General features: G+C 33.9%; 1 protein-coding gene across 3 annotated transcripts in view; it reads right to left on the bottom strand.

The window, feature by feature from the left end:
- LOC149797036 (E3 ubiquitin-protein ligase MYCBP2-like) overlaps nt 1-27,334 on the bottom strand; it is a 340,499-nt gene that overhangs the window by 253,814 nt on the left and 59,351 nt on the right. For 2 of the 3 annotated variants that reach the window (XM_089961694.1, XM_089961696.1), the window contains exons 17-22: nt 23,603-23,714; nt 16,204-16,388; nt 9,511-9,624; nt 6,150-6,284; nt 3,503-3,584; nt 292-406 (exon numbers count right to left, since the gene is read on the bottom strand). In XM_089961694.1, coding sequence (XP_089817820.1) covers nt 292-406; nt 3,503-3,584; nt 6,150-6,284; nt 9,511-9,624; nt 16,204-16,388; nt 23,603-23,714 — 743 coding nt within the window. The remainder of the gene's footprint in view (nt 1-291; nt 407-3,502; nt 3,585-6,149; nt 6,285-9,510; nt 9,625-16,203; nt 16,389-23,602; nt 23,715-27,334) is intronic. The other variant, XM_089961697.1, reaches the window with a different exon arrangement.

The following is a 27,334-nucleotide window of genomic DNA, read 5'->3' as shown; positions in this document are numbered from 1 at the left end:
ACAGTGTTTAATCATAAATCTACATTCAAAACTGTGTTGAGAGACCACTGTAATAGAAGACTACTTGTCTTGAGAGACCATATTCTCAATGTGTGGATAAATCTCTTCAATGGTGTGATGGCCTCTAATAAAAGACCAACTGTGTTGAGAAACCATGTTGACAGACTGTGTTTCATTGGCAGCTGGGTGGTCTAAAACAACAGGTTTTACAATACCCTTTGCACTGAATTCCACCAACTGGCCTATGCTAACCCAAAAATATGTGAATTATGTTTGGCCTGTCCAAGTTACCTGAAAGTTTCCACAGGTAAGAACTTGCCCATTGGCAAGTAGAATGACTGTGTGATGACTGCCTGCTGCCACCTGAACTGCTACTCCAGGGAGCTGCATCTTAGCGGGTGATCCCCTGAAAACAGGACTTGCATTATTGGTTTGTTTAAAGAAACACTATTATGTAAGCTTTTTGATATTTTCAGATAATTCTAACTTTTTATACTGTTTCATTTACAACAAGTTCTGTTATTCAGGTTCTTTTATATTCCAAAATTTGTGACAACAAATCTTAAGTTTTATAGAACATTCATCTAAAATTACCTTATTCTGAATGTATCAGTTGATATTTTTTTCTTATAATGACTGACTGTTGTCTTATAATCAACTCTAACTTGAACACTACACAACACAAAAAAAGATGCCATAACCTTTTTTGCCATAGAAAAGATTATGAATAGCAAAGTTAAATGTATGCAGGATTTGTGCTAATTTTAGTTATTATTATTTACAAAGTTCTTCAAAGTCTCTGCAAAATTAACCTCCAATTTGATCACCTATACAAGAAATATAATTTGATTTTATAATAATAATAATAATAAAAGGTCCCAACTGTAAGTATATTGGAGATCTTTAAGAATATCTGACAATTTAGTTCTGATGATGAATCATGGGAAATAATCCCACATGAATACAGCTTTAGTATAGATGCTATTGACCTTTCAGATGCTTTCTTTCAGATTGTACTGATGTTAATAATCATTAAATAATTATTGTTCTTATCATGTCCAAACAATGCATTCATTTCTGCTTGATATCTGAGTATTGGTCAGAGACAACAATTTATTAGGTCTCCGTTTTAAGAATGCAACAACTGCTGTCGATTCTGCTATAGCATTAAATCCAACCTTCAAAGTATGCTCTTATGCAGAAGCCTATTTACTACTGCATCTTGCACATGTGCTGTGAATATTGATAATGTAACTGGCTTGCTCCAAGCTTGCAATTAAGTCTTTGAAATCGAAAGGTAAGACTTCCAGGCAGGAAAGAGCCTAGGGTCACTTTTTCACTCATGGGTATGTGTTTTTCATACATTGTCAACATATATGGATAATGCTGTAATCCACATATCATGTTGTAATTTAAATATGAGCACATTCTTTCCTAGTCGATAAATGGGATTACAAAAAGTAATGGCTCGGATGATAATGTGTTGATTACATTTCATGGAATTCAATGGGTTTACTCCTCAAAACTTTCATCTATAGTGCAAGGCATGTTGAAATATCAATTTCATAAATAAGTAAGGACAAAGTTGTTTTTTTAAATATGGATTTTAAATATGAAAGTTTAATCTTCTAAGCAAAGTGAGCCTGAACACTGACTTTTTCAATTACATAGATTTAGACCAGAGGGCTGACCATTAGTGGTGGTGTGCATAAAGCAGTGAATCTTATTTTATTCAAAACACCTGATCTTTACTTTTGAAATTTGTAAAACATTATAAAAACTAATCATAAATAGATAATATAAAAGTATTAAAAATTATGAGCTCTTGGTCAATTTCACACCAAAATCAATCAATAAACTCAATGGAAATTATTTATAATCAACTAAATCAGGAAACCTTTTCTTGACAGATTGTATTATAAGCACACAAAAGCAAGGAAATTATCAAGTTTTTATTAAACAAGATTACAAGGATCACTAACTTTGGGTTTTATTAACATCATAAATGTAAAGAAAACATAACAAACAGTATTTATTAATGCTGTATCAAACACTGACAAATTTTTCTATTGAGTGTCAGAACATTGTCTTATATTGCATGACAAATTATCAATGAATGACATAATGAAAATATGAAAACTAAACCCTTTAAACTAAACTTCACACCAACTAGTAACCCTCAAATATAAGGTACTTATTTTGCAGATCCACAACACTAACCTAAATTGAAATTTTAGAAGCAAAATATTGGGAAAATATTAATTATGAAGGTTCTACTATATAACATATATAAACTACATATTCAAACTTGAAACGTGTATTTCTCAATATTTATTTTACCCTTTCAGTCCAAAAGACCATACTAAAGGCCCAAAAGTGACATTATGTGCAAAAAAGTTGCATGTGCCAAACTGTCTGAATAAAAAGAGTTCCTGGCAATGTTGAACATGTGTTTCTCTACAGAATTTGAAGCTTAAACACCAGCCACTGAGGTTTATACTCCTGAAGCAGAATGTCACATAATGTGCATCTTTGAAATTACGGTAAAATTATCAAATGTTAGATAATAAGTATAACATTATAAGATAATAATTTCCTGTTCTCATTTTGTTTTTATGTATTATTATACTGGGCATTTATTATTTTTGCAACCATAACTAACAATTTTTTAAAGTTTTTTTATTACAGAAAGTCTGTATCATATCCTGACCAAGAACAAGAAAAATCTCCAAAATATATGTGCTTGTCTTCAGCTCAAGCTCACCCTTCTAAATACTCCAATGCTGATCACCAGTATTCACATAAGTCTTATCTTTATCTAATGCACATTTTTCTTTGTGCATGTTTTCTTCTCAGCCTTGCTTTAAAAAGCTGGCCTACATCTTATCCATCCCTCTGATCACGATGTCACCATGGTGGTATTATTACTGTCATGTTAGTCATGGAAGAATTTGTTGAATGTATGATGTCACTACTTTCTGAGCAGTCCGAAAGATGAACAAATAAAAAGTGAGTTCAGCAAATGAATTATAAGGTGCAACTTTAAACATTAAGAACATAGAAAATTAACACCAGATTAAGGTGAGTCCATTTTCTTGGTGCTCATGTGAACACTTAATAATAAATTATTAATACTGTGTTTAATCTGGCATTAACTCCAGCCAATGCCAACGATGACATACCACATAAGATCTAGCCTGATTAAGTGTCAAATTGCTATTAATGTCATTTCAACTGCTATAGTAAAGAGTAAGCAACTCTGTCACACCAAAATTATGATCTTCTGCTACCCCAGTTTGCACCAAGTTGAAAGAAATAAAATGGTTCCCACTCACTGTTACCCTATCCAGTAAGATTCCTATTGTTGAGGCTGTCATTTGTATCAAACTGGGTATAAACTCAGTAATAAAACAGAAGAGATTTACTCAAAGTGTTTAAGTTTTCAATGATTATTATTAAGAGTTTACATTTTTATATATCCCATTTAACTCATTCCACCAACCTTATAACTGTGTCTCCAACACCAAGTTGTCCATACTGATTGCTTCCAAATGTGTACACCTCCCCATTCTGAAGCAATACCACTGGAAATAGAAGAAAACATGCCATAATTGACATTCCAAAACATTTACAACCAACTAATACAATATAAAATTAAGTTATATTTTTTCACCATAAATCACTAAATAAGTAAAATTATACAGATTTAATTTAAAAATTGGTGTTTGGGGGAAGAGGTGAGAATAGGAGACTAAGAGACATGTAAAACAAGTTTCTTAAGCAATTTTTGTGGCTGATATTGTCACATATATTTGAAGTAACTTGTTCTGAAAGTAAGGCTAGTAGAAATGGATGTAATATTTGAAGTAACTTGTTCTGAAAGTAAGGCTAGTAGCAATGGATGTAATATTTGAAGTAACTTGTTCTGAAAGTAAGGCTAGTAGCAATGGATGTAATACAATAGATCCTCTCTCTCCACAGTTTGCTTAGCAGGAATAAAGAATAGTTTTGGAGGTGAGCATTTGTGGGCTTTAACTCTTGTAAATGATGAAGTGAAATGCTAAAAAGGCAAGAAATTCAAGGTTTGAGAAAGATACAGGTATATCATAAATTTGGCTGAAATGCAATATTCCTTGGCCAAGCAGAATGCAAAGGTGACAAGATTGGCAATATGGGGACAACTCTTCTGAATGATAATCTGGAACACTTTAAATTAAATTCATTCAAGGTCTCATCAGTATACAGCTGTCTGAAATGCAAACATTTTAGTAAAGATGTGCATCAGAACCCAAAGTCATGCGGACAGTACTCAGGGGCCATAACTCCTGTAAATGATATCATGTAATGCAGGAAATCAAACTCATTCAATGTCAAATCAATCTGAAGATACATACAAAATTCAGCTGAATTTTGGCAAAGTTGTCTTGTTGAAACCAGAGTCAGGAGGACAAGCCATAAGAGGGCCCTAAACTCTCCTTAAAGAGTATTATGCATGTATAACAATTAAGTCTGAAAATATGAGGCCAATTTCAAGTTCTAGAAATATGAAAATAAAAGAATTGCACAAGAACTTTAATATAAATCCTTCCAAATAAATGCAAAACTGAAGTACCACAAAATAAATGGTGAAAATGTTAACTAAATGCATAAAGTAATTTACATTCATCAAGCTCTCCCTCATTAAAACAATGTATTCAGAGTACTTAACTACAGACCATGTTATGTACTGAACCATGCTATAATGAGAACCATGTTAGATACTAAAGTGCCATTTATTGAAAATAGCATGATATACCAAACTGTATTATAGCAGGAACAAATAAAATTGGTTAAATACTCATATTTTAAAAAGGAAATAAAGATATAACACTAAGTTTCTTCCTGTCTTCTTTCAACCCATACTGTTACAGATACATGATTTTGGTCATGGGGTCTGTAGTGGTACTTCATTATATCTAATCTGTGTTACAATGAAGTGCATTATAATCAGAGCTGTATCAAACTGATTCATAATAAGTTGAATGGTTCTTGAGCTTCACCAGTTACAGCAACATCCCATTTTAACTATCAAGGGCCATAACTCTAGTCAAGATAAAGTTCACAAGACAAAATTTATTAAACGTACATCTAGGTTTATGAGACTGAACAACACTGAATTACATCTGATTATTTTGAATGATTCCTAAGCTATGGAAGTTGTAATGGAGATTTAATATTCATTGAAAAATAAACATTTGATATGACAAGACAAAACCTTGAAAAGGCATATGTACATGTAACAGGCAATTCACATATCAAATGGCATCAAATTGTGTGTAAGGCTGCAGCGCTTTGCTGGTTGCAAGCAAATTTAATTATCAAGGATTATAACTCTATTCATTGTAGAGTTAACTTTGAGTATGGTTGAGTTACTATCCTTGAGATATAACCGCATATCAATGAGTGCAGGTGCAATTCAATCCATGATATTTAAAGCATAACATACTGATAACTCAAAATACATCATTTACTCAGGATGGAAATTGTCACAGTGACTTACTTTTGGTCTGGTTGCTGAGAATGAATCCACACAAAAAATTCCAACTGTTGGTGAAATAGGGTTCAAAACACTGAGGGTGAAACAAATTAATAGCTGAATATACAAAAGCCACTCATGCATACAAATTAAGTCACTATGACTTAATTTTGGTGTGAATGCCTTGCTCTCTCTCTCTAATATGTATACCACTTTGCATGAATGAGGGTGAAATAGGGTTCATCATAAGTAGAATATTACAAATGGAAAGCTGAAAATAAAATAACAATCAAGTGAGAAAATTAAGGCAGTGACATCATTTTTGTATAGCTGAGTTACTTTCTTTGAGATGAATCAACATTTTAACTGTCAAGAGTGTAGATGAAATTGGGTTCAATATGTTGAGTGTAACAAGTAGGATGAAAATTCAAAAATGACTAAAGTAAGAAAATTAAGGTACCACACTGATGGAGATATTAATAAATATCCATGTGATAATTACCTATGGTATGTTCCAGGTAAGGCTTCATTGATAGAAATATTTGCAAACATAAATGTAATATTTACCTCTGTGGTGTGTTCACTGGAAGCCGTATTGATGAAGACATTTACAAAACATACATGTGATATATACCTGTGTGATGAGTCCCGCATGAGATTTGAGTGATGGGAATCTCTCCTGACCCCACTGTGACTTCTGCTGGGGGAAGACTGACAATCTTATTGCTGAATTCTCCCTCCTGATCATTGGTGAGATTACTTGCCTCATCTAAAATGCAAATAACATCATTAAAACAGAGAATAAATATTAGTCTTCTCATCCAAAAGGAAAATATCTACCATTACATATGGTATAATCAAACTACATCAAACACATACTCAGACATAAAGGAAAATATCTACCATTACGTAATGTTTGATCAAACTACATCAAACACACACTCAGACATAAAGGAAAGATACATACAGTGCAACCTCGATATAACGTGCCCCGCTATAACACGAATTCTGAAATAACACAGTCGTGGCATGGCTCCCGAAAATTCTTATATTCATTTGCACATGAAAAAACATTTTTTTCCAAAGTACATGAAAAAGTGTATAAAAAATGTATTATCATTATGGGGAAGAGATCGCGTATGAATTCAAATTTAATATGATCAAGGCGTGGTTCCTGAAATTTTAAATACATGTGTATTTTTCTCATACCGGGAATTTGTAAATTTTTTAGGTACGAGAAATAGTGTGTAAAACGTTTATTATCATTCTGGGGAAGAGTTCGCATATGAATTTTAATATAATACTATTGTGGCCTAGCTTCTGAAATTTAACAATATCACCAGGTTCTTCAAGTATTATGCCAAAATAAACATTTTTGGAAATGCTATTTATTATTGGTCCATGAGTAAAGTCAGTCAGTCGTTCTTGTTGTTGTTGTTGTTGTTGTTGTGGGGTTTAACGCCATTTTTCAGCACACGATAGGCTATACATGGCGGCCAGTATTAATGGTGGAGGAAGAACCCGGGAAAACCCCGGAAAGAACCACCGACCCACGAGAAGCTACTAGCAAGCTTTCTCACATACCCACATTGGCTGAATCCTAGACTCGAACCGCCGCAGTCGTTCTTGTGATTGTCTTCAATTAATTCTGTATACAATCGTTGCTCAAACAATAGCCAACATGTATTTCTTCTTTAACTGCATAAGCAACCAAGCATCAGACAATGCAGTGGTTGATAAAAGATTCTCACAGAATTAATAAACATCAAAAAACGAAAGCCGCCAACAAGTTTGCTGGGCTTGGCGGTGTTATTAGACACAATCAGTTGACTAGCAAAAAAATGCCCGCTTTATTAGCTGGAAATTGAAAGGGTATGAAATTGTACATGTGTCCAGCCTTAAAAAATTTTTTTTTTTATAAAAGTGACTCGTGGCCATTGCACTTAGTTTTGGGTTTTATATGTGTATGGGGTTTACTTATGAACTCATTATTAATTTCCTATTTTTTTATAAAAAATATTTTACCAATATGGAAACACAAGTTCATAAATGCAATTCTCTGCACTTTGCGCAACAAACAAATTATTACATATCATTTTGGGGAAGAGATCATGTATGAATTCGAGTATAATATGATACAGAATATGATCGTAGCATGGTTCCTGAAATTTTAAATAATGTACATGTATTTTTCTCATACCTGGGAAAATAGTTTTTTTTTAAGGTACGATAAATAGTGTGTAAAATGTTTATCATCATTTTGGGAAGAGTTCGAGTATGAATTCAAACATAATACAATCGTGGCTTGGCTTCTGAAATTTAACAATTTCACCAGGTTCTTGAAGTGTTATGCCAAAATAAGCATTATCGGAAATGTTGCTTGTTACTGATCCATGAAAAAAGCCAGTAAGTCATCTTTGTGATTGTCTTCAATTAATTCTGTATACAATCATTCCTCAAACAATAGCCGAAATTTTTACTGACACCATTCATAGACCCTGGAACATAATGAACTGTACACATGCTTAGTCTTCCTTAACCTAATTTAGCCGTTAATTTTTCCCATTGAATTCAGACACATAATAATGTGTGAAAAATTTATTGAATAGTTTACATATGTAAATTGTTACAATGGAATTACATATTTTATGGATTAATTTCAAGCCCCGGCGGTACAATATCAGACGGCAAGTAAACAGTGTTGATCCTCTGTTCTTGCTATATATTAAACGCTGAATTCAGACACAATGATCTGGGAAAAAGTATTAAATATTGTAAGTCTTTGTGCCATTTTTCAATGGAATTACCTGCATTATAGACGAACTGAATGCCATGATGGCACGATAGTAAACGATGTTAATACCCTATTCATCATATACATTAGGCATGAATACAGTGAGTTGTTCTCTGAAAAAAGTAAAATACTTTAAAACCCAACATTAACGCAACCCTGATATTAACACGATCCAATTTTGTGGACCCCAATTATCGCGTTATAGCGGGGTTCCACTGTATCAATCAAGATCTACTTTAGTTTTTTCACTCCAAGGTAATTAGTCATTAAAATCACAGTGACCACCCCAAAGGCAATATTCACTAAAATTAATATCATGTATTAATCTTTTTGCTGAAATCAATAATATAAGTCATTAGTCATTTCACTAAAATCAATACTGTATATCATTAAATCAATACTTTAGTCATTTCACAAAAATCAACAGAATATATCAATAAATCTTCACAGTCAATTCACAAAAACACAACTCTAATGTATATAAAAAAATCAATATTATTGTCATTTCACTGAAATCACTATTGTGGCTATCACAAAAATTAGACAGCTTTTCCAAACAACAACAATCTACCATACCAATTTCTGAAGTATAGCAGCAAATGTCTCAGATTAGTTCAAATTGCCTACCAATTCAAACCACTTCTGCTCATTTTAGTCAGTGGTCATACTTGATGTTTTACAGTTTCCAACATTTACTGCATTCGGCCACATCAACCATAATGGACTATGTTTTTACACTGCTTGTTTGACAGTCTAATCTGACTGCTCTATAAATTGCACACAAAAAAACATGATATCTGACAACAAAATGTTGATGCATGGACAGAGCTGTTATTCAGAAATTTGTTTATTGTTTATGCATCCCAGTTGTAATTACAAAGACTTAAATTGTTTAAATTTAGTGACTGTCCATCCACAGCTGCCCATTTATCAAGGTACAACTTTCTCCTCCTCACTTGTTAGAACTTGTACATGTTCGAAGTTGTATAATCAATGATTGAGGTAGATGCAAGTTTTTTTCTCATATGAATAGTGCTATTATACTTTTCTTCAAAGACATGGCATGCATAATGGCCTAGGAAATGCATGATACCAATTATTGTAATAAAAAATCTCTACCCAATGATCAGTTTAAGTTGAGAACTGTAATAAGAACTACAGAAGAAGCAAAGTTTAAGAAAAATTTTCATGCAATACTTACTCTTCTGTTTGCTGGACTTGATTTTGTGATTTTTCTCTTTCAATGCTCTAGAGTTTTTCAGTCGGTCAAAAAAGTCTGCAAGGGGACTTCTTGACCTGCCACCCCGCCCTACACCTGAGATAATAATTCATAAAATTCAGAAACATAATAAATGGAACTGCTGAACCTTAAATCACAGAATTCATTATTAAACAACAAACTTAACATTAATTATGATTAGCAGCACATGACATGAAAACAAAGCAAAGAATCAATGTCTTTTTTAAACCTATATTTTAACCTTTCTTAACAGTTAACCCTAACTGGTACATGTTATACACCCATGGGTCATTAAAAGAAAATATCTGTAAGAAATTCACATCATCACAACTTTACTTATAAAATGTTTTACATAATTATTCAGTGAAAGAGTTCTATATGTAATAATAATAATAATAATAATAATAATAATAATAATAATAATAATAATAATAATAATTAATAATAATAATAATAAACAACTATCCAATGAACAAGTGCATGTGCAAACCAAAGTTAAAGTGTCAAGTACTGTCAAAACTTATGAATGGCTATCAGTGGGAACAAGCAGAAGTGGCCTTTGTATACAAGTGATTTCTGTATGCAGGTTCACCTTTCAAACTTGATTTTGAACAAATACCATTAACCAAATACCAGTATCATTAGGAATGTTATTATGATTGTTATTATTGCTTACATTATTAAACAGATTTAATTTTGTGTGCAATTCAGTAAAAATCATAAATTATAGGTACATGTTCTCTCCAAAAATTATGTTCCACACAGATTACCATATCCTGCTCAATTTAATCCATCCTGTAAAGTAAACAACCAATGATGTTTAGCATTTTTTCTAAAAAGAATTACTGATCCTTGTTTTGTGCACCATGATAAAACACTGATTTCATTGATAACTGACAGCTTAAAAATAACTGAAACACTACTACTGAAACACTAATTTCATTACTAATTGAACTTACACATAACTGAAACACTAATTTCATTAATAATCGACAGCTTAAACATAAATGAAACACTAATTTCATTACTAATTAACAGCTTAAACATAAAGAAACACTAATTTCATTACTAATTGACAGCTTACACATAACTGCAACAATAATTTCATTAATAATCGACAGCTTAAACATAAATGAAACACTAATTTCATTACTAATTAACAGCTTAAACATAATGAAACACTAATTTCATTACTAATTGACAGCTTACACATAGCTGCAACACTCATTTCATTAATAATCGACAGCTTAAACATAAATGAAACACTAACTTTATTACTGACAGCTTAAACATAATGAAACACTAATTTCATTACTAACTGACAGCTTACACATAAATGAAACACTAACTTCATTACTAACTGACAGCTTACACATAAATGAAACAATAATTTCAATACTAATTGACAGTTTAAACATAAATGAAACAGATGACTGACACCTTCTTAAGCTAACCTACACAATCAGACTTACCAACAGGCGTTGACACTTTAAACAATACTGAATTAATCAGTTGTACAGCTTGCACAGATAAAAAGTCAGCTTATGTGACAGGATAAATGGGGAATGAAAAGAAGTTTTATATGGTTTTTGGTACTAATACATGAACATAAACTTTGCCAGCCTTTGTTGTTGTTGTTGTTCTTGCTATAGGGTTTAACACCATTTTTCAGCACAAGATAGGCTAAACATGGCGGCCAGTATAAATGGTGGAGGAAAAAGCCGAGAAAATCCTGGAAAGAACCACCGACCCACAAGAAGCTACTGGCAAGCTTTCTCACGTACCCAAATTGGCCGAGCCAGAGACTCGAACCCACACATACAGAGAGTTAAAAGGCATTTAGAACCTATTTTTGTATAAGAGCTTGTGGTCATACATAGTTGTGTTTCAACTCATTTCAATTAGACAGTTTTAAATATTATTAAAAACATAATTAAAATATCTAACGTTATTCAATGGTTTATCGTACTCATTTACACATGTGATCAGGATGTGATAGTGAAACAAGCAAACATACATGGTGCATGAAAAGCTGAGTTACATAGGATCCTTTATGAAAAAGTGAGATCCAAAAAACATCTGAAGTGAGCTTAAATTTCTGAATTTATCACTTAGAAAAATGCTCCTTAATGAGCATTAATGTTGTGAATACTTGCAACGTAAATATTTCATTAAAAAAGAATAAAGAATTTGAGTTTTGACTTTGTTTCTAGAAATAATAAGGTTCAGTTCTGTTCTGATTCAACAATAACACTAAAATGAATCCATATTCATGTCATAAAGTAGTGACACAGTACACAATGTTCTTGCTGGTGCACAACTAATGTGTACTTAAACCACTTGGAGTAACACTTTTAATGATCATTCCAAGATTGGCTATCTTGAAAACTAGTTGATTCAAAGATGCAAATTGCTTCATTATAAAAGAATATTTTTGGAAAAATGTTCACAACATGATTATAAAAATAATATTCAACCATTTAAAACCATCCATCCCACAAATACAAACTCTATGTCTTCTCAATGCAGATTTCCTTTCATAATCGAGTTTTTTTCAAAGGTACACGAGTAACTCACACTTGCTTATGCTGCAGTCTATGTTTTTGGATGCCAGTGTGCCTAAGTTATCAAGGAATAGGTACACATGTACTGAGGTCAGTATTTGATTCTGATATTTAAATATCAAATGATTTTATGATGATGATATAGCATATTACATGTGTACAAGTCGTGATTTTTGTCTCACCTCAGCCATAGGCCATAAATAGGTTCCACTCACTATAACAGAGGTGGTGATAGTTTTTAAATTTATGTTTCTGCATGGTCATGACATTCAGAGGAGTTATGTCATACCTTGACTGTAAAATATGCCAGTATGCATGGCTCTTTCATCTCCATGCCTTCACTTCCTGAGACCAAGCAAAGATAACCTTTGAAAAGCCATTGGTTAAGACTGAAGTTAAAGGTTTCATTTGGCATGATCTAAGTCTCATAACTTTGAATGGACTGATGTCATATACACAACATGGGAACAATAAACAACATTCCTTCAATTCCAAGCACCCTCATCCTCCTTAGCATCATTTCAAAATATGAAGTTTTTGAATCAAGTTTTTCAGTATTGTCTAAAGCTCAAAATCTCACCAGAGCTGCTATAATACAGAAAATGTTGAATTAATAGGTTTTGACCTCTAATTTCCATGCACCTTCACACTGCATCCCTCCTTTTCCTTTTCCAATGCCAAGGTAAATGCTATTTTGAAAATGTTGCTTAAGTTTTAGGTGAAAAGTTTAAGATGATAAATACCAACTCCATTGAATTTGAAATTAGAAGCATTTTAATAGGTGAGATAATCATCAATTTAATTTAAGGCACATGGAGTCTACTAATTTATTACAGTTCTAATTGGCACAATTTAAACAGGCATAGCCAGATACTGTTGGTGTCAAATGCTAATTGGCACAATGTAAACAGGCATAGCCAGATACTGTTGGTGTCAAATGCTAATTGGCACAATTTCAACAGGCATAGCCAGATACTGTTGGTGTTGAATGCTAATTGGCACAATTTAAACAGGCATAGCAGGATACTGTTGGTGTTGAATGCCAATTGGCACAATTTAAACAGGCATAGCTGGATACTGTTGGTGTTGAATGCTAATTGGCACAATTTAAACAAGCATAGCAGGATACTGTTGGTGTCGAATGCTAATTGGCACAATTTCAACAGGCATTGCCAGATGCTGTCGGTGTTGAATGCTAATTGGCACAATTTAAACAGGCATAACAGGATACTGTTGGTGTTGAATGCCAATTGGCACAATTTAAACAGGCATAGCTGGATACTGTCAGCATCGAGTGTTCAATGAACATTGTTCTTTTGCATCCAGCTGTGCCCATTGCTCAATATCCAGTTAAGATGAAGTTCTTCTGACTACAGTGACCTTTAAAAGAACAGAATTGCATGTTCCTCTGACTAATTTGACCTTTAAAAAGACCAGAACTGCAAATTCTTCTAACTGAAGCAACCTTTAAAAGACCAGAATTTTATGTTCCTCTGACTCTACTGACTTTTAAAAGACCCAAACTGAATGCTCCTTTGATACAATGACCTTTAAGACTAGAATTGCATGTTCTTCTGACTACAGTGACCTTTAAAAGACTAGAATTGCATGTTCCTCTGACACTACTGACTTTTAAAAGACCCAAACTGCATACTCCTTTGATACAATGACCTTTAAGACTAGAACTGCATGTTCTTCTGACTACAGTGACCTTTAAAAGACTAGAATTGCATGTTCTTCTGACTACACTGATCTTTAAAATAATAATAATAATGACTTTGTTTAGAGAGGGTAATACAATTAGCTAAGAACTAATCTACCTTGAGGCCCTCATACAAACCAGAACTGCATGTTTTCTCTGACTATTATGACCTTTAAGACTAGAATTGCATGTTCTTCTGACTAATGTGACCTTTAAAAGACCAGAATTGCATGTTCTTCTGACTAATGTGACCTTTAAAAGACTAGAATTGCATGTTCTTCTGACTAATGTAACCTTTAAAAGACCAGAATTGCATGTTCTTCTAACTATGCATGAATCTTGGACTACATTGACCTTTAACAGATGAGAACTGCATGTTCTTCTGACTAATGTGACCTTTAAAAGACCAGAATTGCATGTTCTTTTGACTAATGTGACCTTTAAAAGACCAGAATTGCATGTTCTTTTGACTAATGTGACCTTTAAAAGACCAGAATTGCATGTTCTTTTGACTAATGTGACCTTTAAAAGACCAGAATTGCATGTTCTTCTGACTAATGTGACCTTTAAAAGACCAGGATTGCATGTTCTTCTAACTATGCATGAATCTTGGACTACACTGACCTTTAACAGATGAGAACTGCATGTTCTTACTAACTATAGTGACCTTTAAAGGTGCAGAACTGCATGAGATAAACATGACATGCAGAGTTTGCACAGCAGATGATGCATTTGAAAGATATGAACTCGACAACATGCATTTGTTGAATAATGATTTAGTTCCAAGTAAAATGCACTGACCATGCTTAATACAATGTCTATGCTTAATATAAGCATTCAAGAAAAACAAGGCATCAAAGTTTCTTCCACTTACTTTGCACAAAAGACCTAGACTTTCAGGAAATGCTACAATAAGCTAATGTTATTGCAGTGCAAAAAAAAAAAAAACATGCACATGTCCAACTTATAAAAGTACCTTAAAACTTGCAAATGCTGATGCCAAATTCAATGCTTACAATAACAGCAAAACTTTATTAATATGGGAAACCAGTACATTATCAAAACTTTTAGAACTCTGAAGTTTATAAGATCTTTCTGCACACCAGACCATTGCTTCAAACAAAAGAAGCATGAACAAGGCCGAGACCAATCTGGTGCATTTTTAATTCACAATGATCATTTGGTAGTGAACTAGAAACATGTTATTAACATGCTTGATAAAGCAAATATGACCTATTATTCCTGTCAGAGCAGTTAATAAATCTAAATGTTCTGACACAAGTTTATGTTTCTTATCTGGAACTGACATTAGTTGACAATGGTAAAGTCAGGAAAAAATATAACACTAAAAAAATCTCCCACAAAATTCTGATATACGTCTGCATGGTTTTCAGTAATTCATGGTAGCTTTATGGCACACAGATGTTCTTTTTCCCAAAAGCAAGGTGATTAATTACATGAACAATTACTTCAACCAAAGAGAAAAAATAATAAACAAAAGAAACAAGCATGACTGAAGACCTCCATTCCATCCAAGGATTCAACATTTCAGTCTGTTCTATGACCTTAAGAAAGCCAATGCGTAGAAAATACTGCTGAATTTTGCTACAAGTCTAAAACTGATTAACTCATTAACTCCTTGAGATTTTAGTCATTATTTTACCTGAAATGGGAGTAGGAAACGCATTTTTGAGGTTATTTCTGAATACATCAAATTCATCTGCTTCCTGATATTTTTATTGTTCCAGATGCCTAGTTGTGTTAAAGACATATTTTGGATTTTGTCTATTTTGCTTGCACATGTGCAGAATGGTAAAAATCCTTTTTTTTTTTTAATTTTGCTTACTGGACCCATAATTTTTGTGTCCAAATCTCGAACTTATCCTACTTTTTGCAAAGGTTTGCTTGTCCATGTACAGTTCATACTGGTGTGCTTTAGATCTCAGGCCAAAAAGTAAAAAACTGGACACAAAATCCTGTTCTGACAACCAGCAAAATTTTGGGCATAAAAAAATGGGTCTAAAAAATGATGTTTTCCCAGAGTATTTTATCAAGTGAGTAGAAAGTCAAGATTTTTTGTCTAAAACTGCCAAGTTTTCTGTAATACCACCAACTTTTGGTGTATTATAAATGATCTTGACAGTACAGAGCTCAGAAGTAGGGTACAAACTCATGACATGGCAAACATGGTTAACGAGTTAAAGTTACATAGTCACTAGTCCTTTCCCAATCAGAAAATAAATAAGCAAGAAGTCCTAAACTTTTTAGCCACCTGCAAACAATTAACAATAGTCTCAGTCTTTACAAAACAAATACAGTTGTAAAGTTTATCACACGTGCATCTTTAAAATTATAAAGGGATATAAGTAAGACAAAGCATGTGTTCACCCATTATTAGGTTCAAAGGGATTAGATCCTTGGACAGGTCAAATGCAAGCTGGTCTCTGGATTTAAACACATCAAACATTTTGGCTTCATCTGTTTCCTCACCATCTGCATGCTGCTCTCCTGCACATGACCGACATGCCCCACATTCTGTGCAGCCTGCTTCACCTGCACCACAACCACAGGGCCTGCATGTAACAAGCAAATAATTCTTTTTCTCATTTCCTATTCCCACTGTTCATAACGAGGACAACACAATGACAATGGAACAAAGACACAAAACATCGTCCATGTAGTACATCACAACAATTCTGGCTACACAGTGCTGTTTAAAAGTTGAAATCAAAAACTGTAACCTTGACATTGAAAATACATAGGTTTCATCCTGAAGATACAACCAGACATTTGGTAAGAAACAACTGATAACAAAGATGTTCAAGTAAACAGGGATCACAAATCTTTTCAAATAGAAAAAAGTGTTACTGGACAGACATGAAACCTAATTAATGACGATGTACGACCTTGAATTTAAAGATGGGACCATGAGTGTGATACGTGACAAACCTTAAGTGTAACATTATTAATCCCAATGACTTCAGTGTATACTGTGATTACCTCCAATGACTTCAGTGTATACTGTGATTACCTCCAATGACTTCAGTGTATATTGTGATTACCTCCAATGACTTCAGTGTATACTGTGATTATTAATCCCAATGACTTCAGCGTATATTGTGATTACCTCCAATGACTTCAGTGTATACTGTGATTATCTCCAATGACTTCAGTGTATATTGTGATTACCTCCAATGACTTCAGTGTATACTGTGATTATTAATCCCAATGGCTTCAGTGTATACTGTGATTATTAATCCCAGTGACTTCAGTGTATATTGTGATTACCTCCAATTACTTTAGTTACAGAGTGAACATAAATGTGTATGAATATACAGTTGAAAAGGTGAATTAACAGATCAAAAACCAAATAAAGTATACTTAATATATAGCATGAGCTGATATAGCAAGAAAACAAGTCAGAGTACAATTGTTTCTTCAGAAATACAACCCATTTATAATATGACAGAAGCATCCATAATATTGCCAATCCAGCACATCCAGGCTAAACAAAATATTCAACACATCTTTTGGCTTGTTTTAGCAATAAAAATGCTCAAAAGTCATCTGGCCATGATACATATATAACAGTGATCTCCCCTTGATGGAAAGCTCAATGAACAGAAGGACTGGCACTAAATCCTATCATTTACCACTTACTACTGGAGCAGAAGTGCATTCTCTCCAAGGGATGTAATTTTGGCTTGAGACGGTGTGCCCATACTATGATCAGTAAGTTTTAATGAAGAAACACAACTGGTTTCTTTTTCAGATACATTGCCCAATCATAATACGAAGAACAGATAAGCAGAAGGAGTTACATTCCCTTACCTCATATATATGAATCAGCTCTGCCTCTTGTGTGTGATCTGTGTAATTTCGATTTTTAATGTAGGTTTAACAATTTTTCAGTCATATAGCTACGATGTCTGCAGTGTGGCAGTTTAAAGTGATGTCTAGCACTGGGGCATCATGCTGCAGACATGTAGCATGATGTCCCGCCCAGTCACATTATCCTGACACCAGGCTGACCAGTTCTAACACTAACCTCTTAATGCTGAGTGCCAAGCGTGGCAGCTGTTAGTACCATTTTTGTAAGTCTTTGGTATGATGCGGCCAGGGATCGAACTCACGACCTCCCGCATCCAAGGCGGATGCTATAACCACTTGTGTGAAACATGGGCTACGGTTCAGAAACAACAAAGAATGGATGCAGTTTGAGAAAAATATTTCACTCTCACAATTCTAGCAGAGTAGTATAACCCAGATCATTATAAAGCTGCTGAGCAAACTACGAAGATAGTCTAACGCATTGCTAATATAAGTCTCACTGGCATGAAGCTTTCTGTGGTAAGAGCAGGATGTCATCACTAACTTCTATCCCAAGGTTTTAATGATGCTCTTCAGAGAGCAGTTGAGCTCAAATACTATGACAATGGTGACTGCCCTAACCTCATGAGCCAATATGCTTAAGAAATGCATCTGATTGATCTTAGTTAGTTCCTTGTAGGCTAATTGGATAACCCAATGTATCCAGGTTCACAGAACATAGCAGGAATATCACTCTTTCTTTCTCTGAGCAATAAGAAAATGTGAGAACTTATGATCAGCCTAGTTTGTTTCAGGTACTTCTACAATGCCTTGATGGGATCCAACAGATGCCCTCATTTCCTGTGAGAAGAAGACTGTTTATAGAAACGAAACCAGGGGCCATTATGAGAGACTCAATCCATTATGGAAAAATTGCAGACAGTTCAGGTTGATCTCTTAGGCATTAATTTCACTGATTCTGCCAGCACAGCCAAAAGTGCCTAGAAGCTGGTTTTATATGAAAGATGAAACAGTAATACTCTAAACAGCACTTCTAGGAGAGTCTTGTTCAACCATAACAGAATCCATATTAGGTTAATTTGCAGACAAAGGACCAGGTCCTTAGGTTAAAGAATGTAAATGATCAGAGAAGTCTTTGCTCTGGCCTACGTTCTTCCTTCATGATGGCAAAACATAATGTAGTCATCTACATCCTCCACCCTGCTAAAATGTCTGCTAGGAGTTGTTGTAGGGTTTAACGCCATTTTTCAGCACAAGATAGGCTATACATAGCGGCCAGTATAAATGGTGAAGGAAGAACCCAGGATAACCCCAGAAACAACCATCGACCCACTAGAAGCTACTGGCAAGCTTTCTCACATACCCACACTGACCAAGCATGAGACTCAAATCCACACAGACAGAGGTGAGATGGCAGTGATCTGTAATGGTCAGCGCTAAGAGACAGAATTATTTGTCAGGGATTTCATATCAAGGAAATTCATATGCACAAAATATACAAGGAAGTGATAGGTATCACCAGCTTTGTACCAGAATGATGGCTGGATGATAAATAAATGAAGAAAAATATTAAAAACATTGAAGTGAGAATAGCAAAGGGAAAATCTACATCATTAGTCTGATATATGTATCAGATTTCTTAATGATATCTTGAACTGTTTTTAGAGTTTTGTCCTGGAAACAAAAGTGTGGATAATGGATGGATAAGCACATTGACAGACCAAAACATCAAAACTATTTCAACTCAAGAACTGTGAAAAGCATAAAGCATATCTGTATCACTAGTCTAATAATTATACTAAAGAGTCATGGTTTTTGTTCCATGTTTTTGTGGATTTAATGTCTTTTTTAGCATATGATAGGTTATTCATGGCAGCCATTATATTTGTTGGAGGAAAAACCGCCAAGCCACAAAAATCTAAGAGTGGCAAGCTTTATCACAAACCAATGTTGGCCAAGCTGAGACTTGAAACCACTCAAAAAGTGGTGAGAATTCACTGACCTAAGACAAGTGCATTAGACCACTTGGCCACCTGTGTTCTGTAAGAGTCATGGAGATATACCTAATGGTTTTGCAATTATACTCTAAAATGGAAATTGTGAGTGATGGACAATTGGATGAAAATGTTACAAATATTGAAACTGACAAATTGTGAATAGCAAAAGCACATCTATACCACAAGTCTAATTTGTGTATGAAGTTTCAAAGAGATATTTTAAATGGTTTTGGATACTGCCATGAAAATGAAAGTAACATGCATGTCAGATTTGATATACATATCTGAAATAGTTTCGAAGTTATGTTCCATAAGCAAAAGAGGGAATGATGTCTGGATGGATGAAAAAATGGATGAAAATCATGTTTAAATAATGAAACAGATGAACTGTGAATAGCAAAAGTACACCTGGACAGCTGGTCTAATATGTGTACAAAGTTTCTGATATCATGGAGGGTTTTGGAGTTTGCCTTGTAAATAAAAGTTTAGATAATTGGTTGATGATTAAAAAATAATTCGACAGAAATGGGTGTGATTTGGATTTTTAACATAGCTTTAACAATATTTCAGTCAAATTGCTACAATGTCTGCAGTATGGCAGTTTATAGTAATATCTAACACAAGGGCATCATGTCACAGACATGTAGCATGATGTCCCATCCAGTCACATTATCCTGACACGATGCTGACCAGTCCTAACACTAACCTCAATGCTGAGTGCCAAGCAAGGCAGCTGTAAGTACTGTTTTTGTAAGTCTTTAGTATGACTTGGCCGGGGATCGAACCCACCACCTCCCACATTCGAGGCAGATGCTCTAACCACTAGGCCACTGAAGCGGTCCTAACTTAAAGAAATAAGCCACCTAATAAGAGGCCATTGTGAAAGACCTTAATGTTGATAACCAGGTGCAGCTTGTCTTGTATTTCAGATTACTACAGCTAGACATGTCCTTTGTGTATTGTAGACAGTTGCAACCCAACTTAAACAGAAACGTAACAATAAATGAAACTGAAGAATGCAAAAATGCATATGTAGATTACTAGTCCAATATGTGTACTGCACCAAGCTATACAGAGATACAAAAATTAAAGTGAAGATATATGATATATTAATGGGTAGGACAACAGACAAAAGAAATGAAAATATAAAAACCAAAGAACTGTGAACAGTGAAAGGTACATCTGAACTCCAGTATGTGCGCAGAGTTGCAGTTTGATAGTTATACCTCAGAAATAAAAATATCTTTATAAACGGACAGAAGGAAAACCCCTTCATATCTTATACGATTTTAAAATATTCAGCACCAATCCCTCTATCCAAGCGTAGACTAATCCCTCGATCCAAGCGGAGACCAATCCCTCTATCCAAGCGGAGACCACTATCATTTTGATTTTGTCTTGGCAAGAAACTAAATTTTGTGCATTTTTATTGCTAAAACAAGCCAGAAGACATTGTTAATGTCTAATTTAGCTTGAGAGGGCTGGACTTGCAAGGTAGTGGATGTTCTCTTAATGTATCATGATTGGGCTGATGCAACCGAAGGAGAAATGACAAACAGCATGCATAAATTAATTCCCTGCCAATGTTTCTTAACAAGATCTGTATATAAAAAACTAATTTTAATGCCCCTCCCCCCTGTTATATATAAAGTATACAGCATTATAAAGCCAGCATTTGGCATGATACAAAAATATCAACATAATGACTGTCCGAGGACACATTTAATTTCTTCTACCAAACTAATTTTTAAAAAATTCAAAATAAAACAAGTATTAAAATTTTTGGGTAAATATTTGCACTAATTCCTGGGGAAAAGTAATTAACTCACTGATGCATTTAACTTTGCCTTTCAAAAAATCATGCAATTTGTGTGTCTGCAGTTGATAAGTCTTGCTAATTTTATGAAGAAAAAATCATGATATAGTAAAACGTTCTTGCTGATACCTTCTCAAATCAATATAAATTGCATGTCCTTCTAAAACAAATGCAAAACATTTAGATCAATACAAGTTTCTGTTAATAATACAGCTTTCTTTCATCATATTCCCAAGAAACACCACCTGAGATATTTTTTAATTACCTGGTCAACATAGCATTTAATATTTAGCTCAGAAATGTACAAAAGGTCAATCCTCTTTTAGAACATCATCAACTGACTATAAAAAAATAAGTCATGCATTAAGAATAATTTCTGCACCAACTACAGACAAGTTTTATGCCATAATTGAGCCATAGAACTAAAGATTTTGTTGTCATAAAAGTGTAAATTTTGCAAACTATATTCCAGATTCAGCAGTTAAATATGTGTCTCAAACATGAAGCATAAATTGTTTTAATATGAGAGAAACCTTGCATATAGAGCAAACTTTAATTTTAATTAGTACTTATATGCGATACTTAAATACAATACAGAGCTGCCAACCCTCCATACTGCCATTAGTGAAAAAGGGGTAAATATTAGTGAATTATGAACATGATTTAATTATACCACGACACCAGCTCCATCCACTTTGATGGTCAGTACTATATTATATGAAAATCTCAAATTAAAACTAAAACACTGATTACATGTACTACTTTATTTTCAGCCAAATTTACTGACATACACAAACTCCACTCTATTTGTCTTGATATGATGCTGTGGCAGACTTGAACTTCCCAATCAAGCCATGGTAAATTTGTTTTCAAAACTGTTGGGACTTCTTGCCTGCTGGTTAATCTTGGTGTCTAAAATTGTTGCAAATTTTCAGAACCTAAGGAGGCACTAAAGTTTGTCTTTTTTTTCCTCACAACAGGAAAAACTCTTTCACTGTCACTGTTGCTGATCTCCAACTGAGAACGACAGATTATGTACAACAAGAAAACTCAAAAACAATGCTTCAGCATTGGTAACTTGCAGAATTTGAGTAGGTGGCTTCAAGTATTCTAAAGCTGAAATCTGCTGGGGCTGTTCTTACTTTTCCCCAATTTCAATATGCTTTTTGATGGCAGTGTGCTTTTTCACATCGTTCTGCCACATGCCCACAGGTAAATTGTAAGCAATGATATGATCCCAGGTGCACATTCCCAATTATAAAATTTGAGGCACCCTATTGTGCAAAAAGTATCATGTACATTGATATTTGATGGCTGAATACAAGGCCAATTTTTGGTGTATTGCAATCTAAACTTCACTTTTTCCTTGGAGGTGAAAACATTTTAACTGTAGTGTAGCTTAATTAAAAAATGGTATTAATCCAGAAAATGAAAAGACAAACAGTTAACAATTAGTGGTGTTGGTGCAGGAGCAAAAATATATAAACTCATGCAAAATTACGATATGTTCTAATCTTTCAATATCAAAAAAATTCTCACACTCGAAAAAGCTGTCTTCATTTACTGTTTGTCTTTAAAAAACATTACAGTTGCTATGAGTAAGTACATGTGCTATTTTTAAAAACAGTTGGGCAGCAGTTTTCTTCATGAGTATTTGTTAAACTTCTGTTCTAAATATAGACTAAATACTTTACAAATCTTGCTACAGGGCAAACTGTAACAACTGGACACAGTTGTACTAACATCACAACTAGCAGTACAGGACCGTTATTGTCATCAGTGACCAATGCTGATATTGTGACTAGAACCTAACAGGGTAAATGTGATTTTATTCCCAAATTAAGCTGATTGACAATTAGGGAATTTGTGATTTTGTTGCATTTGGCATGAATTCATTAATTGCTATTTGGAGTTGTGAAATTCATGCCAAAATCATGAGGGTTGGCAGGTCTGTACAATACTGTTTGACAATCAAAGGAATCTTGTTTCAGCAATATTTACAAACAAATGTAACCTACAAACCGTTTCCTGATAAATACTATACAAAAATTTGTCAACATCTGGTAAATATGAAAAGGCAGTGTCTGATGATAATAAAGCAATGTCTGTGCAACTGAGTTCCCTATTTGACGCTACATCTTACATTCCAGGGTTTCTATCTGTGCGGCCACTGTTGATGCAGCTCAATCCATAGCCAGTGCACTCTCCACACAAGAAACACACCATACACTGGTCCTGTTTCCACTTGTGTTTTCCTACAACATGAATCATTAGCATTACACCAGGATGTGCTCTTGGTGAAGAAACTAAATGTCTTTCACTATTATAGTAATTTCTATCTAATATATCTGTACACATACTTCATTTTATGTTTCAGTTTTTCAATGTTAATAGCACAAAACCACAACAAACAAACAAAAAATGAAATGATCTTATCAAAAATTATTAAACATCATACAAATTCACTTTTTAAATTTTTTTTTCAAAAACTGGTTACTGAACTTTAACTAGTAATGGCTGTGTATGATTGGAGACTTAGAAATGGTGATAGTTCTTTTTCTTTTAAATGTACATAAGAAATGAGCTGCTCAAGAGGAAACAAATAATTACACCAATAGGATCACCATAATAAAATGTATACTGATCCTGCCTAAACTTCACTGATCAAGCAAAAATAAAACAGAAGCCAGATAAGTTTCTAATATTTATTATTATTATTAGCATCGATTTAAAACAATGACAGCTTTATTTCAAGAACAAGACTCACTACAAGTTGAAGGTTCAATTTCAGGCTGCTTCAAGACACTCATTAAATGATGCCACAATTTGCTCTGCTTCTGAGAAACAAATTTTTGATTTCGTGTAACCCTCTGCCATTATGTGTGGAGAGCTTGCATTGTGTGATTCCTGGGATGATTCATGAAAGTTTGCACAGCAATCAACGAAAGAAGTACCCAGCGCACTTTTGTATTTCTCGTCATTCTCAGTGCAGAAAGTGCACATCACATCCTTTCACCTTTCCTGCATTATACTTAGACCTTTAGTTCTCATTTATGCAGCATGTTGAATACTTTCCTGGGCTCTTCCTTTCATCATATTTGAGACCACACTCGTTTTTGGTGTAACTTAATTTCTGCCACTTCATTGGCATCAAAGCACCTTGCAGATACTTTCACATGTCACTGCACAATGTATCAAATTTTTATTAAAACACATTGTTCAGTACAATTCTGAATTATTCTGGGTGATTTAAAACCTGTCCATTTGCACAATGAACATTTACCATACCTCGTCAAATACATAATGTTGGTAGGTACTCAATTAACACAATAAAAAGATCTAGTAACCATTAAAATAAATATCAACGCACAATCACACTTCTTAACTGTTATGATAGGTGACAGGCAGCAGTTTTCACTGCCAAAATGGATTAGAGATTGCTAGGTTTACTGATCTGCCTGCAAAATCACTAACTGTTGGATCGCAGATTATTAGCAATTTCAAACCCATAAACCATAATTACTCCAATTTACAAATACTTTCAAATGTGGTTCTTCAAACACAACTGTGCTTACCATTCTGTCCATTTTATTTTGTTGTCGTCCATTGTGTTCAAAGCTGAAATGCCATACTACATTTTTTAATTCCAAATCAATGAGATTATGCTTTTGATCAATGAGATTATGCTTTTAATCACTGAGATTATGCTCTTAATAAGTTTATGCTTTCAGTCAATGAGATTATGCTTTTAATCAATGAGATTATGCTTTTAATCAATGAAATTATGCTTTTAATCAGTGAGATTATGCTTTTAATCAATGAGTTTATGCTTTTAATCAGTGAGATTATGCTTTTAATCAATGAGATTATGCTTTCAATTAATGAGATTATGCTTTTAATCAGTGAGATTATGCTTTTAATCAGTGTTGGTGTTGTGGGGTTTAACGCCATTTTTCAGCACAAGATAGGCTATATATGGCGGTCAGTATTAATGGTGGAGGAAGAACCCTGGAAAACCCCGGAAAGAACCGCCAACCCATGAGAAGCTACCGGCAAGCTTTCTCACATACTCACATTGACTGAATCCGAGACTCGAACCCACGAAGACTGAAGTGAGATGGCAGTGATCCGTAACGGAGAGTGCTTTAGATCACTTAGCCACTCAAGGCTCCCTTTAATCAGTGAGATTATGCTTCTGATCAATGAGATTATGCTTTTGATCAATGAGATTATGCTTTTAATCACTGAGTTTATGCTTCTGATCAGTGAGATTATGTCTTTAATCAATGAGATTATGTACTTTATCAATCTTATCACAATGCAGGAAAACTAGATGTGTGTGCAAAGATGCTGCCAGGATTTCATATAAGGGGAGGGGCTCCCCACCACCACCACCACCAGTCACAAAAAAATAAGTGGGGAGTAGTAAGAAATGACTAGTGTGCCAAACTTAGTTTAATGACCATTCATGTCAAGCTGAAGAACCAAGATGTATGAACAGTTATCAACTGAAAATAGATGTCATGACAGGCATTATAGTACCTTTAATGACATGACATATGTCTTGACAAGTAATTTAAGGGTGAAGAGTTAAATACAAATTGTATACTGTGCAGTGTACACTTTGATCTCATGTGTGACAAACTAATTTGTGAGGGTTCTCAGACATTGCTGCTCTCTAAGTGCATGAATCTGTACAAATTTTTAAAGTTGCACAATCACATGCTGTGGCAGCATCTCTGGTGTGTGAATATGTGGGTGCTTGGTGGGAGAGGAGGGCAGACATGTAAAGAAAATGCTAAACTCACAAAGTCTGAGATAGGATTCAACAAATAATGGAAAAAAATGTGAAAGAACTCAGAACTATTTAGAGAAATTGGAAACCACATTCAATGCAATGATACACCAGCACTTGCTCAATGCTACCAAAGCATTTTAGTGAAGGCTACAAACAAATCATAAAGAGGTAAACAGGAACTAACAGAGAGCAATTTTTCTCCAGCTAAAGATCATATGTGTATCATCCTGGGCTTAAAAAAAGTTGATAACCCTGCCAGACATCTTTCCTCAAAAATTCATAAAGCCACTGAATACAGATGAAATTTTTTTTTATAAAAAAAGGATATAAAAGATAAAATTATTATAAATAAGAGAAAATATTGCAGGATCCAAGCTAAGAGGTGATTCAGATTACCTCCCCTGCCTGTCATTTCACCCAGATATGCTAAGAAAGCTAGTATCATTTTCTCAAGCTGACATCATCGCCCTCACTTTGGGTGTTTGCACATTCCAAGTGTAACTTCCACTCCCATGTAAAATTTAAAGAGTAACTTAAAACAGCTTAAACATAATATGCTCATGCTTTTAATCAACTGCTGTAAGAATTTAGTGTTTATTTATGTATGTAATTATTACATTTTAATATGAGATTCCCTCAAAAATACATTTTAATATATGAAATTAAAAAGACTAGCACTTCAATATTTCAGTAGTAACCCATCTTCTGCAAAAGGGATATATAATATGCAGCAATAAGCAAGGAAAAATTTAAATTTTCATAAAGTTGAATATTTCTAGAGTTTTTATTTGGCTCAAATGTTTAGTAAAACAACTATTTAAGCATAAATTGGTTTTAACTGATTCCTTCAAAAAATTATTTAACAGAAATTTAAAGTAAAGTTCTAAATGAAACAGAAGAAATAACTCTAAAATTTAATTAGAAATTGTGATCAACAATATTGACCCAGGTCTTACCAATTAAAGCCTCATATTAAATTTGATTTAAATCAGAAGAAATGAAAGTGAAGAGCCAAGTTCTAAGTGAAATTGGGACCATAACTTGGTAAAACTTCACTGTAAAATGGTGAAATTGAAC

This window comes from Sinohyriopsis cumingii, chromosome 6 (genome assembly GCF_028554795.1).
Source record: "Sinohyriopsis cumingii isolate HCF-2022 chromosome 6, ASM2855479v2, whole genome shotgun sequence".
Taxonomy (NCBI): domain Eukaryota; kingdom Metazoa; phylum Mollusca; class Bivalvia; order Unionida; family Unionidae; genus Sinohyriopsis; species Sinohyriopsis cumingii.
Note: the sequence above shows the minus strand (reverse complement) of the source record. Positions and strands in the feature narration are given on the sequence as shown.